This window comes from Nipponia nippon, unplaced genomic scaffold, assembly GCF_047370975.1.
Source record: "Nipponia nippon isolate SJK-2023a ecotype South Korea unplaced genomic scaffold, ASM4737097v1 scaffold_11, whole genome shotgun sequence".
Taxonomy (NCBI): domain Eukaryota; kingdom Metazoa; phylum Chordata; class Aves; order Pelecaniformes; family Threskiornithidae; genus Nipponia; species Nipponia nippon.
Window position 1 is genome coordinate 20,098,483 of NW_028262302.1, and position 14,819 is coordinate 20,113,301.

A 14,819-nucleotide genomic window follows, 5' to 3' on the forward strand; every position below is an offset into this window, starting at 1 on the left:
TTCTCAGTAGTTTTAGGTAGCAAGACTCAGTCCAAAAAAGAAGGTATTGCCTTTACTTCACTATCTGCACAGTCTGCAGGTACCTCCCAAGAGGGAAGCGATACACTGCAACTAGAACACAATGTGAACAACTTCCATACATCAATCACAAACACAGCTGAGGGCTCACAACCACAGCATCTGAAACAACTATACACCACTTTGAACAAAGTTTCTTCTGAAAAATTAACACATATTCTAAATTGCTCACATACACAGTCCTTGCCCCAGAAGGGTAATGGACCATTACATTATATAGTACTGTCAATGAGTGCCTTCATGACATAGCTGACAGTATATGTTCTCTGGCAAGGATGTCTACCAGACTTCCAGGCATTTAGGAATCATGAGAATTTTGAAAAAATCTTATTATTTTCCCAGGAGTTTGCTGCAAGCAACGTACTCAAAAACACAGATATAAATTCATTGTATGGAAAGTCAAGCGTCACTTAGGATACCCTATTAGTAATTACAACACACCACTAATAAAGGATTCAGTTCTTGGTTTTGTCCCATTTGCACATTGTTATCCTCATCATTGATAGCACTTCCCATGCTCTTCTCCGTATATCAACATGATTTTGAAACACTGAATTTGTCATGCATTTTGGTTTGGTAAGTGCACTATCATCAAAGAAAGCATATCAGCCTTAAAACCATGTTGCGAGTCCAACTTCACGTAAGTCATACAAGCTCTTATTTTATAGAGGAAACCAAAAAACAGCCAATATCTCCCATTAGATCTTTACAACTATGAGGAATATTTCATTCACCCTGTTGTTAGCAACTGCTTAGTCAGACTCCTTATAATGTCAGATATAAGAATATTAGGAACCCCACTAGATAGAGATTCCTTTGTGATATGAGAACGTATCTACCAGAACAGCTAAACTTGTATTTTTTGTACAGGATGATTCAGGCTCGCAGCCATGCAGTGATTGCAGGCTTTTCTGACAGCTCCATGGAACAAAGCTTTAAAATACTTCAACTGCTATCAAGGCTAACAGCTAGACATAAGGAAACCACACTTGGGAAAAAGCACTAGACACAAAACATAGGTTCAAAATTCTTGAAACCCGTTCTGGCAATTCTCTTCCAGGAACAAGGAAACTGGTGCTTTTATTAAATACATGGCAGGACAATATGAACAAAATTTAGTTTCCCATCATTTACAAGCTGAAAATTTAGTTAAAAGCTTGTCAATACTTACATTGAGACTATGTGGTAAAATGCCAACCAATCAGGGTAAACACCTGTCCTGGTTTCAGCTGGGATAGAGTTAATTTCCTTCCTAGTAGCAGGTACAGTGCTGTGTTTTGGATTTAGTACCAGAATAATGTTGGTAACACACTGATGTTTTAGTTGTTGCCAAGTAATGCTTACACTGGTCAAGGACTGTTCAGCTTCCCATGCTCTGCCCGGTGCACAAGAAGGTGGGATGGGGCACAGCCAGGAAAGGGCTATTCCATACCATATGACATCATGCTCAGTACATAAACTGGGGGGAGTTGGCTGGGGGGCAGCGATCGCTGCTCGGGGACAGGCTGGGCATCAGCAGGTGGTGAGCAATTGTACTTGCTTTGTATATTATTATTGTATTATTATATTATTATTACTACTATTCTATTTCATTTTACTTCAATTATTAAACTGTTCTTATCTCAACCCACGAGTTTTCTGACTTTCACCCTTCCAATTCTCTCCCCCATCCCACTGGGGTGGGGGGAGTGAGGAAGTGGCTGTGTGGTGTTTAGTTGCTGGTTGGGGTTCAACCACGACAACACCTAAGATTACCAAAAAATGAACAGTAAATTTACACAAGTTGTTTTCTATTTTGTTTTCTATTAAAGCAGCCATGATATTAAATAGATTTGCTAACATGGGGTGGGGGGATGGGGGGGAAGACGATACTGAACTACAGAATTTTAGGTTGGAAGGGACCTCTGGAGATCGGAGTCCAACCTCTTACTCAGAGCTGAGATAACATCAAAGTTCAATCGGGTTGCTCAAGGCCTTGTCCAGCTGAGGTTTATCTCCTAGAATGGAGAGACCATCACCTCTCTGGGTGCCTCTTCCAGTGACTGACCACCCTCACGAAAAATATTTTTCCCCCCTCTCACACATAGTCAGAATCCTCCTTGCCATAGCCTGTGCCCATCACCTCTCCTTCTTGGCGGTGCACCTGAGAAGAGTCTGCCTCTGTTCTCCCTAACCACACATCTGGCAGTTGAGGATCATGATCAGATTCCCCTTCTCCAGGCTCACCAAATCCAGGTATCTCAGGCTTTTCTTGCACATCACATGCTTCAGGCCTCCAACCACATCAGTGCTTCTCTGCTGGACTCACTTCTGTTTCCCAGTGTTTTTTCTGTCCTGGAAAGCCCAGGACTGGACACAGTACTCCAGAAATGGCCTCACAAGTGCTATAAACAGCAGAATAACCACTTCCCTCAACCTGCTGGCTACCCTCTTGCTGATGCAGTCCAGTACACAGGCAGCCTCCATTTCTACAATGATGTACTACTGGCTTTTTCAACTAGTTGCTTACCAGGATCCCCAAATCTTTTTCTGCAAGGCTGCTTTCTAGTTGGCCATTCCCCAACTTTTACAGCTCCACCGTGCAAGACTTCACGCTTGTCATGCTGAACTTTGTGAGGTTTTACAATGTGAAGGAAATACAATGTTGGTATGCAAAAGGTAAAGTATAGAATGTAATCTCAGCTATCCCCACCCTCAAAAAGTGCCTGAAACATTACACAAAACCTTTACAACGTTTAATACTACCCACAAGAACAGGAAGTTTATAACTAGACTACCAGTAGCTCCAATTCTGTCAAAATCAACCAGGGCACTTTTGCTCCTGGTTTGAGCCACTCAAATGCATGCATACCTTTAACATTGAGGAGAATTACTGCAAAGCCCTTTCCTAAGAGCAGTAAAAGCTTCTCCATCACTGATTTTTTTTTTTTAAATGAAAAATCCCATCCTTCCCTCCTTCTCAAAGTGTCAGGTCTTTTACAATTCACATCAGACACAGTCAGCTTCAGGAGGCACAAGGATTGATTATTTCTAGCCATGGATGTAGACCTGCCTGGGTCAAGCCTGACCAGTATAGCTCTGTTGGTGCAGCACTACACCCAATCCAGTAAATCCTGCTGGCCTGCAATAACATACACAGAGTGATAACCACAGTTCAGTTGCCTTAATAACCAGTAAATACTTCTAAGGGTAAGATAAAGACAGTCTGGGCCTGATAACAGCCTCCAGTTAGGTATCCCCACTGTATGCCGTCCTGTATTATGTTATCTGGAGTACCAGGGCAGCGGAACCACAGTTTAAGAACAGCTGTTTGATATTGTCATTATTCCCAACTTAAATATTAACTGTCCAGGAAACCAAAGGCTGAACTTACTGGTAATGGAAATCTTCAGTTGCATAACAGAGTAAGCTAACACAGTCAAACTTAATTCCTCCATGCAGCGATACCATGCCACATGACTAAGGCATTTTGCTACAACTAGTTAAAGCTGGTCTGGAAGGAAAACGTTTGTGCTTCTTCCCTGTGACACAACAGACTAACTCATCTGCAGCTTCTCAGAAAGTCTGCTCTGAAAGATGAAGTGTTGCGAGTTTAGGAAAAATACCATATTACCCCTAAAAGGCAGAAAGACTAAATACCACAGACTCCAGCCTTCACTCTACATTTATAACCCAACATCTAGCAGTTACTAGCTACCAGTTATTCCATTAGGACCTTTAGATCACTTTTAGCCATTTTTACATGTAAGAATTTTCTTCTCCTAGCCTCCTGTAATAAGTCCTATAGGGTGAGGTTCCAAATCACAGAAATGTAGTTTCCTTTTTTTAGTTGAGTAACTTGGGAGGGTTGCAGGGCAGCAAAGCCATCCTAAAAGGAACCACTGATCGCGAGTGCTTAGTGAGATCCCTTCCTTGCCTTAAAAGACACACAAACTAAAAAGAAAGAAAATGTGGACAGATATTACATTCCCATTTCACTCAGACGAGTGCAAACGATCGCAGACTAGATAACGAAAACCCAATTCCTTAATTTAAAATTTTCAATACAAACTTCTTACTCAAGTATACCTAGCCATAGAAAAAATACATTTGCTACTCTTCTTCGGATCCACAGTCCAAGGATAGTCTGAAGCCTGCAGAACAAAGCCTGCAAAGCATGCACGCTAGGCATCCATCTCTCCGTGCTAACAAGAGACCATAGCCACGTAGCCATCATACACAGAAATGGGGGTGAAGGGAACAACGACACGACCTAACTAATCCTATCAGAAAAAGAGCTAAGTTTAAAGACTAAACATGCATCTTAAAAAGCAAACCTTTGGGAACATATTTCAAAATTATAATAGGATCTTCATGCCTAACGTCACCCTCCTGCTGTTTCTACTCTGCCTTAACTACAGTAAAATAAAAAGACACTTGGAACACTCCAGCTTTCAGTATTGATAATCCAAGTCACACGGGCAGCAATAAAGCCGGCAGCACACAGAAAAGCTCCTTGAAGAAGCCAACTTTTGAGGAAGGATGTGCAAAACAAAGATCACAGAAGTCATGCTGTAATGACAGCAGCAATCCAAAGGCATGCAAGGCAATGGAGACGACCCCCATCCACCCCGAAGGCACATGTGGATCTCTGGAAGAGGGGGGGAACCAGGGACAGAGGAATTCCTCAAGAGCAGGGAAAAAGGTTTCAGATGCCCCAGAAATATTGCCATGCAATTACTAGAAACCTTGTCCTTCCTCAGATGAGGACAGAGATTTCCCCTACCCCACACCCCACCTAGCACAACTCTAAAAGGGATTTAAGTCTTTAATGCCTTCAATTAAAAAAATGGGTTCCTTGCTGGGAGAGGGTATTTGTTGTCTTTTTTCCAGTACTACAGGGTTTAAACCAATTTAGGGCATGATCTATTTTTATGTACCTTTGGAGAATTTTTAGTGACCCAAAGCTTTTCCTTAAGTCTCATCTATCCAGGGAAGGCATACAGTTTAGTTCTTAGGCTAAGGGATCATTACTAGCTGGGAAATCATAATATAATAAACTCCCTCCCCATACTTCTATAGTGATTGCTGTATTTTGGGTAAAGTCACACCATCTATAAAAACAGTGAAACCACATCCCACGAGCTACACAGTCCCAAATACAAGTACAATATTGCCAGAATAGCTGCAACACTCCTTTAAGACTGACTTCCACATATCTACTTCAGTGAGTTTAAAACTGGTTTCATCTTACTTATTAATTCATCTTTCACTGAATTTTTTTGATGCAAGTTAGAACAATATAACACAGGTTTAAGCTGAATGAAAAGTCCAGACAGAATTTTGTACAGATTTTTCTAAAATCCTGAACATGCATGTCTTGCTAAACTGGCATAAACCCATTTCAAGTAGGACTTCACAAAGCAATTAGCCATGTTTATTTTTATGTTGGAGAACAATTATAAACGTTGAAAAGAATCTGGGATATATCTGGAATTAATGCTGCTTCTGATCTTTTATCTTCTTGGCCTTTTTGGGAAACACAGCTATACATATTCAGCCCTCAATGGCACTGCACTTAAGCAAATTAAGAACTATACCTCAGCCTTCATTAATGCACACCTGATTAATAAACCCCATACATTTTCAATGATTCAATACTCGGTGAAGACATCCCCACCATTTTCCAAAGCTCAGACTCCTTTACAGAGGTCTCAGGTCAGAGGTGCTAGTCACATTTCAAGCTTTAGGCCATGGTTAAGTAATAACAGGTTTCAGTGCTAAGACCCTGATGACATGAATGACAGAAATTAAGATCTCGGGCACTTCAGGATGCCTAAGGACTCAGCTGGCAATGATGGATGCACACACTTAATCTGAATGCACTCTAAGTATATCTACAGACATGATTACTGAGGTCTATGCAAAATCAGGGCTTAAGAAAACAGTGTGTAGTTTCCTATTGAAGAAAGCTACATTCATTATAGTGAACAAAGATCTTTTTAAATGAAAGCTTGCATTCTGGCAATCTGCATACGCTGATGAGAAAAATAGAGTGGAATATTTTAGTATTAGGAGACAGCAAAAATGGACAGATCACATTGAACCACAGACCAAATGCACTTAGAAATTCTTAGACCTGGAAAAGCTTTTTAAAATTAAATCCCTTTTCTTAAAAAAAAACACCAAACAACAACAAAAAAAACCAACCCACCCCTAGAGCTTCAGTGGGATGTAATAGTGAGCTTGATACAAGCTCTTTGGTAACTACATCAAGAATATATTGGGATTCTCAAGTGTACCTTATGAAAGACTTCGAAAATTAATCTCAACTCTGTTTCAAGCATTATCAAAGGCAAAAATACAGTAAATACAGTATTCATCTTTTCAGACATGGGTAATGAAAAAGATGAACCCATAATATTTTTCCTAATCCTAGGCACTATATTCTGTTAACAGCTCAGATAAATTTGCCATTGTTTAGGTAAGTATTATAATTCTTCCTTTTTGTAATACCCATCTAAAACCAGCTTGCATGAATTGCCTCAAATTACAAGCAAGGAATAAAATATAAGTTTCACAAATTTGAAGAATCTGTAGTAGTTTAACATTCTCAACTAATCTCAGCTACAGATCAACATTTCTAAAACCCAAAACATTAATATATAACCATAAAGTAACTTGCTAAAAAAAAAATCTAATTAAATAAGTCTTTTCAGTTCTGACTCACACAGTTAAAATCATTTGTTTCTAGTAGGTGTAGAAGAAACTGACTCACTCCCACATGCAAATTATTTGGGAAAAAAAAAGGTTAGTTCAACTTCACTTGATAAAAAATTTCATTGCCCTGAATCTGCTGACCAAACCAACATCCAAGCCATTTCCACTGATAATACGTAACTGTGCCAACCCCAGAAGTTTTAAGGATGTAAATTAAGGTGGGTTTTTTTTGCAAAATATCTTAATATTACCTATGAAAAACCAATATGAAAATAATTTAGATTTCTAACTGAAACAAGTCAGAAAAAATGTTAGATTTATGCTTATGAAACCTTACTTCTGCATTCTATACCTTATCACGTACCGTGAGTGAGAAACTACTAGCTGCACACATTTTTTCTATACGAAGACAAATTTACCCATGATTTATTTACCCCTTTCTGAGTTTTCATATAATAAAATTAAAATACAAAATATAGGTCACAGCCTTTAACATACCACATAATTCCTCAAGCCCTCACTAAAGACCACTGCTATTAATTAGCAACTTTATGTACAGGAGAAAAGCGATACCGACTTCCTTCTACAGGACAAAAGACAAGCTTCACCCAGGACGTCTGTCATTTCAACAGCACACGCCAATGTATCTCTCATCCTCCAGACCACATTACTTTCCCACTGTCAAAACATGACTGCAGCATTCAGTGCCAATGTTTCGCAGCATAAAGTTTTACAGAAAAAGTCATTAGAAGATATTGCCTCATTCTAAAAATAACAGATTAGAACAGATGTACTGTAAAGGGTCCATCATACATATAGCAGCAGGCTTTGTACCTCCTGCCTTCAGATCACTAGCCCTGACTACAATGCTATCAAAGCTATCATGGCAGTTTGGGCTACTTCAACATGAATTAATCCTAACATATATATATTTTTCAAAAGAACAAAAGCAGTTTACTTAAAGCAGAGAACGCAGGAAACTGGGATTCAGCGGCCATGCTCGCACTGTTCTGCCAGATGACCATCAACGACTTCATTAGCAAAGGCGATCCAAGCTACAGTGCCCCATCTCCAACCACAGGAAAGCCTTCAGGGAGCAGGAAAGGGTTCCAGTTGCATCCACACTGCACTGTGCACAAAGAAACCGTGGCCACCACCACTGGCCTTTCCAGAACCTCTGCAAGGCACCTGTAGCTTCACCCTGCCCCAGTGGGCCCTCATCCACACCCTCCTCCCGCTAGCTCTAGTACAAGGGATTGTAACAGGCTTTGGTGGATAGAGAATGGAAGTGGAGAAACTTAGGCCAGAATCTGAAATTCAGTTTTCTTGTTCATCAGCTGTCTTCATTATCCAACCACGCTCATTTCGTACATGTGCCCAACAGGCTTATCGCTCACTGCACAGCTTTTGCCCGCACAGAGAGGACATTATACAAGCTAGCAGAGCCTGAGGTCCTTTCCTGGCTTTCTATGTGTATTTCTGCAAGCAGGGGAGAGGGGAGGAATGCTGAAGAGAAAGAAGAGAGGAATTTAAGCCCTCAAGTCAAGAGATACGACATGTTATCAAGTGACAGTTTTTCCTGGTGTAACCCAAAAAGGCCAAAAAAAAGATCCTCATAAGCAACCCTCAAAGTCTGACAAACTCTAAGGTCATCTCGAAAATTCTTAAGGATAGTTTCTGCTTCCTATACTAGCAGCACACTGAGCCACACATTGTGCCCCCACCCCTACCTAGCATTTTCTTCTAGTACAACAGTGCCTGTGGCAGTCAGAGGACTAGGTCTACCCTGCAGCTAGTTTTGAAGACACTCTAATGCAGGCTGGGAAGACCTTTTCTCAGGTCCACATCTACACTTGTGAATACAACTGCTTTCAGGCTGAGAGAACAGGCTCTACACTCTTCTGACAGAAAGGCCACCCTGCAAGGTTCTCCCTTCCCTCATTAGGTATTTTTTTATTTGAAAGTTTAAGGTGCCTCTTTAAGCAGAACTGGAAGGAGGAGAAAGTAGGTCTGGGAGTAGACTTGCAAAGTTCACAGAGCTCCCTCAACAGCAAGATCCAAACTTGAAGCACCGGTCCTGACAGCGACCCAAAGTTGTGAATCACTGCACCAGCAGAAGCGCAACAGCAACCCTTTCTGGTGAACCTTTTGTGCATAATTTTTCCATCTATGGTCCAGCGTCAAATGTAACGGATATATACCCAAAAGTGGCAGCTCGAGGCTAGGCTGGAGAGGTTGCTTTGAGCACTCTGCATACACATTTTTCCCTCCTCTAGCCCAGACTGGGAATATATTGCTGTTACTACATCAGCATCCACTGCCTGTTATGCCAGACTGTCTTCAAGGGCTCAGCAGCAGGTGCCCAGCCAGCCTACTTGTGCTAATCATCTGCAATCTTCTTTCTTTTCCCCACAGCCTCCTTAAAGTAAGTTCCTCTCAGGAAAAATAAAAACAAACACCCAAACAAAAAAAACCCACCACCGCTGTCCAAAAGCGGAACACCAGTCTAGCTGGGTAGCAGACCTTACACAAACTGAGAACACAGAAGATAAATAAGATAAGTCAGCATTCAAACAGATGGCTTGTAACACATCAGGAGTAACAGTCCACAGAAGTATCCCGTGCACCTGCTTCAAGAAAAAAAACCCCACACTTCATATCAGTCTAAACTACTCTGACATTGGTTTTGAGGTGTTCTCACAGAGAGGACTAGCCAGTACGTAGTCCAGGAGTGAGACAACACTGAACGAACTACGCTGGGACATGTGCCATCTTGCCCTCTGTAGCATGCCAGCAGTACAAAACAGGGTCAGAGGAAACAAAGGCTGGAGCAAGAGAGTCTATGCAGCACCAAGAGCATTTTGAATACAAATAAGGCCCATTCCTGTTAGACTCTTCTCTGAACATGCTTGCCTACTGGCTGCAAACTGTGCCAAGTAGCTGTTCAGAAATGGAGCAGCCGGTTGCGCCAGTCCCTGCTGACTGGAAGTAAGGGGCAGTGAGCACCAGCCACAGCCAACCAAGATAACTCCTGAAAAACAAGGTGATGTCATACGAGCACGAATGTGATGCCAGCCAGCAAGGTGCCCTGCGAGCAGCCATTCTAGCACAGGATTATGAAAGATTCAGATCCCTCAGTATGACAGAACAAGGCGCTCCCATAGGGAGGAACATGCTGTACCTGAAAGCCAAAGGACAGGTGATGCAGACACCCAAGCTGCAGCCATGCTGCTCCAGCACTCCTGTACTTCTCTCCTCGTCACGTGAAACAAGGACAGCATACTTTTTTTTGCAGGAAGAGTCTCTTAGGAGGTCCCTCTGCAGTGCATGGACAATACCACCCCACAGCACCCAAGCACTGGTGTGCACCGTAATCCATCGGGTAAGTGCAAAGGCCACGCAGCCTCTGTGCTTGCTGACGGCTTTAGGTAGTCTTCACTAGTGGCCTAGGTCAGCTTTACCAAGGGAAGTACCTCCATAGACTCCCAGGACCATGCAGACTGTTTTACAGGCTTTCTAGGACCCAAGACTGCCCAGCTCCAGCATCTCCCCAGACACCAGCTAGGTCACTCTCCTGACAACTGCAAGGATGAGCAGAGATGGTCAAGCAATTTGGCCTCAGAGGCACGAGGGCTGTAGCAGCCCAGTTTCACTGATGACTTTCAGAGAGGAATCAGCAAGTATAACTGGAATAAACAGGGCTCCTCCTTGTTAGGATTCCTCACTATTTCTCACTCTAGGAGCAGCAGATGTAGCAACAGTTTAAAAGACACTAAGCACAGATTTGGGAAACTCTTTCTGAACATGTAGACATGGGTCTGCTATCTAACAGACTTGGATTCAATTCCCACTAAGAACACTGAACATTATTTCAATACCTATTATATAAACGATACAGTGACAACCAATTGGGCAAGGCCTTATTCAACAGGAGTTACAAATAAAAGTAATTAAAAGAAAAGGACTTTTGAACTCCTCACTTGCACCTCAGCTAGCTCTTCTCCAAAGATACTTGGCATAAAGATATACGCATTATACTTTCAGTATAGGGAAAAAATATAGTCTGTTTGAAAGCTCCATTCACCGTAGGAAAGCTACAACTGCCAAGGTTAAAATGGCAGATTCTTACAACATTTCTAAAGCGATGGAAGCCACGAGCTGCCCCAAGGCGAACGGCCACACCCTGCGCTCTTCTATGGTTAGCAAATAGGAAGAAAATTTTGAAGAAATAAGCCTGTGGCAGGACTGCCAGAAAGCAGCAGCGGGATTTATAGGACAGAGGCAATGAGATCCACCATTTGGGGCTCACCAGCCTCTGCAGGTGAGGTGTGAGGCTCCTACAGATGTTGAACAGGGAAAAGGTGGCATAAGTCTCACAGGATAAATGTGGGACTTAATTATCTGGACTCTCCACTTCCCTTCTCCCACAATCACCAGCTCCAAAATACAAGCAGCATCACGCTGCTGTCAGAGAGCAGATATCTCCACATCCAGCAGCTACACCACACAACTCAGCATCTCCTCTACAGCCCACAGCCAGGAAAAAACTCTGCCTCAACTACCACGCCTGAACTCTTATTTTCTCTTGGCAATTAAGAGTGCACACAAGTCCATTAGCCATGCTGAATCATTTTAAGGGAATTTTACGTGTGTGTGATACTTCACACCCAGTTTTAAATCTGAAATAGCAAAGAAATGCTTGTTATATAGCTCAGCTTAATTTAACCTTAATAGCTATGCAGCTTATTTCCATTGTCAGTGATAAGTCTCCATTTTGTCAAAAGGAAATTCCTTCTGTCTCCAGTTGATAAAGAAACACTGATCTGCAAAGTATATCCCAAATATTTAACTACACTCTCATGCTTCTACAGACACACAACAGCACACAAAACTTGTGCACATCAATCCAGAATATCTTGTAACAGAGAATCAGGCTGTAATTAAGACTGCACATCATGACACGAGGAAGATTAGCGTGTTTGGCATGATATTTTCCTCATTAGCTGGAGGCAGAAACAAGTTCCTTGTCAGTGGAAACATACTGTGAGGGCATTAGGACACAGATAAAAGGTGTCTCGTTGTTGGCATTTATTTGTTTTTAACAGCTTGAAGGAAAGGGAGGAACATACAGTATCAACTGTAATTGGTTTTAAGGGTAGTCCTTGTTGATGGAACACAAATATACAGCAGTCCAGATTTAGGCCCATCCCCTTACCATCAAGAGCCTGGATTATAAACTTTTATCCCTACTCTGCAGCACCAGATGGTAGCTCACATACATTTCAATTATTTATTGAATAGGCACTTTGTTATACTAGGGTAATCCCACACCGCAGTAAGAACTACACACTGTTTTTATTGGGAGCTATAGTTTTCATCAAGTCAGTACCCTTTTCACATTCAGTGAACACAATAAATAGAATTAAAAGAAGTGATTTTATAAACAATTGGATAATCGGCCTCTCCATCACACAGAAAATGACAACGCAGGGATCAATCAGTAAGACACAACCACCAGCAGTGCTATAGAAAAAGCATATCATTCTTTGGCCTGCCCCAAATCCTTTCCTCAACTTCAGCACTTAAAGTACTGTCATAGTCTGATCTACCACATTTAACAGTTTGTAGGTGCTCACTCGTTCAAGCCATCAGCTTGAAAACAAGAGTATTAAACCAGATCGCACTCTGCAGAAGACATACAAAGCTCCCACCACAAAACAAATAATCAATGTTCCCCAGGCTTCAGCCTTGCGGGGCAGATGTGATAAAGTGGTTAATTATTCAGTTGGCAATCGCATTACTGACGTCAATAGAAAAGTCCAGGAAGTGAATCCTCTTAGTTTGTTAGTGTCTGACAAAGAGTGGTGGTCCCCACAGAAATTAAGGAGAACCAGCTGTCCCTACATGTTAGTGCTCTGGTCTGTAGTGCCAAAGACACACATTTGCATTTACTGAAGTAAATCAGTTCCTCCCTCTCCCTTAGGAAATCCTTTGTTTTTGTTTGTTTTTTTTTTGTTTGTTTGTTTTTTAAGAGGGCTCTTTAAAAGCCTAATTAACTGTACACGCATGGAACAGCTGATAAACGGGACGATATACTCGTGAGCAATGATCTCTCCTCCCTCCCCTCTAATTCTTATTCCATGGAGAAGTTAAGTCACCTTCGTCAGACATTATTATTCATAACTTACTCAGCTGAATAAACCAGTCAGCCACCATGGCCTTTTTACCATAAATTCATTTAGGCATGCAGCAGGGAAGGCTCTCTACTATCCACATAGCTGTAGTCAATAGTCTTAACTAAACAACACTGGAGAGAAAACTTTTATCCTAAGCATTATCACAAGTATCCACGTTTTCTTTTGTCAGCACGCTCCGGACTATTGGAGGTTTCTCATTATCAGGCCGCTTAACAGTAGGAACCCACCAAACAAAGCTGTTATAAAGGCTGCCTAGAATTGCTCTGTCCTTCGGGGGCATGCCCAAATAAAAAAGAGCGCACGACGAACAGTAACTGTTGTTCCTTCAAGACAGACACGCACGCCCTCTCCAACAGCAGCAAACCCGGCACCAGAGCCGTATTTCAAAGCCTGAGCCTGCTGCTCTCCCCCTCCTCCCCTCCTCCCCTCCCCCAGGTAGGAAACCCTGCAGGAGCGCTGGATTAGCCTGACATTTCGGGCTAAGCCGAGCAGGGTTCCAGGCCAAGGACACTCCGGTGCTGTTCCTGCTGCCGGCTGCCAAGCGCTTCGCTTGGGACCGAGCGGAGCTGGGAGGAGACCTGCAGGGGTCAAGGCCCGGCTGGCGGCGGGAGTGTTCCCCGGGGAGGCTCCGCATCCAGGGGCGGCGTCTCCCCACCCCACCCCACCCCGCCCGGCCCGGCTGCAGGCGGCGGCGGGGAGCGCGCTGCCGGGGCCGGGCCGCCCTCCGGGGCCAGCTCACCGCCCCCCGCCCGGGGACCCCGCACCCCCCCCGCTCTCCGGGCCCCGTCCCCCCCGTCCCCGCGGCCCGGCCCCGTCCTCACCCCACTCGAGGAAGTCGGAGACGTATCGGTCGCGGCGGAGCGGCGAGTCGCGGCTGCACTCGGCGTAGACGCCGACCAGGAGGTCGAGCAGGGTCTCCACGCTCAGCACGCTGTCGTGCCGCTGCGGCCCGTCCAGCACCAGCTGCTCCAGCCGCTTCAGCCGCACCTTGGCCGACATGGTGCCGCCGCGGCGGCGGGCGCAGGGCCGGGCCGGGCCGCTCGGGCGGCGGCGAAGCCGGCGGTCGGCGGCGCGCAAAGGCCCGGGGCGCCGCGTTCAGCCGCGCCGCACCGCCCGCGCCCCGCGCCGCCTCCCGCCCCTCACGGCCGCGCCGGGGCCGAGCGGCTCCTTCCACGGGCTCCGCCTCAGGCCCGGACGGTCCATGGGCCGGACCCGGCCACCCCCCCGCCCCCGGCTCCGGCCTCTCCCCGGCGGCGGGGCAGGGAAGGGCGGGGAAGGGAAGGGAAGGGAAGGGCTGCTCCCGCTCCTCCTCTCCCGGCAGCGGCGGCCCCGGCGAGCGCGGCCCGGCGCGTCCCACCGAGCGGCCCCGGCGGCACCCGGCCACGCCCACCACGCAGCGTCCGCGCGCTCCGACGTGGGCAGGGCCGCGCGAAGCCGCACAGGAAGATTGGGACGAGCGCCGCGCCGTAGCGGGGGGGCGCGGCTGCGCGCGCCTGGCCGCGGTCGGCAGATTCGCTACGCAGGGGGCGGGGGCAGCGCCAGCTGCGCGTTCCCAGCCGCACTTTCGTCTCCCGGCGGCAGGGCTCAGCCTGCTACCGTCTGTGTCTGTGTCTGTGTCTGTGTGTCTGTGTGTGTGTCCCAGCCCGTCCCCACAGGGCTTCGGCGGCCAAGTCCCCTCCTCGCCGGTCAGGCAGGGACCGCGGTGCTCTGGAGGCCGGGCAGCCCGCCCCGAGCCGCCCAGGCTGTGCCGGCCATGGCTTCCCTCGAAGGACTGGGGTGACCCCGGGGGCCACCGTCCCCACAGGCCTTCGCTGGGCGCTGCCCGCCCAGGGCCAGTGTGGGGCT

The 14,819-nt window shown here is 45.3% G+C and overlaps 1 protein-coding gene across 12 annotated transcripts in view; it reads right to left on the minus strand.

Annotated features, from left to right (window-relative positions):
- CDC42BPB (CDC42 binding protein kinase beta) overlaps positions 1-14,365 on the minus strand; it is a 97,622-nt gene extending 83,257 nt beyond the window's left edge. For 6 of the 12 annotated variants that reach the window (XM_087747778.1, XM_087747775.1, XM_087747773.1 and 3 more), the window contains exon 1: positions 13,796-14,362. In XM_087747778.1, the coding sequence (XP_087603904.1) occupies positions 13,796-13,973 (178 nt within the window). In that variant the 5' untranslated portion in view covers positions 13,974-14,362. Of the gene's footprint in view, positions 1-13,795 lie in introns of all 12 variants that reach the window. The other 6 variants (XM_087747770.1, XM_087747781.1, XM_087747777.1 and 3 more) reach the window with 4 other exon arrangements.
- Between the last annotated feature and the right edge of the window lie 454 nt (positions 14,366-14,819).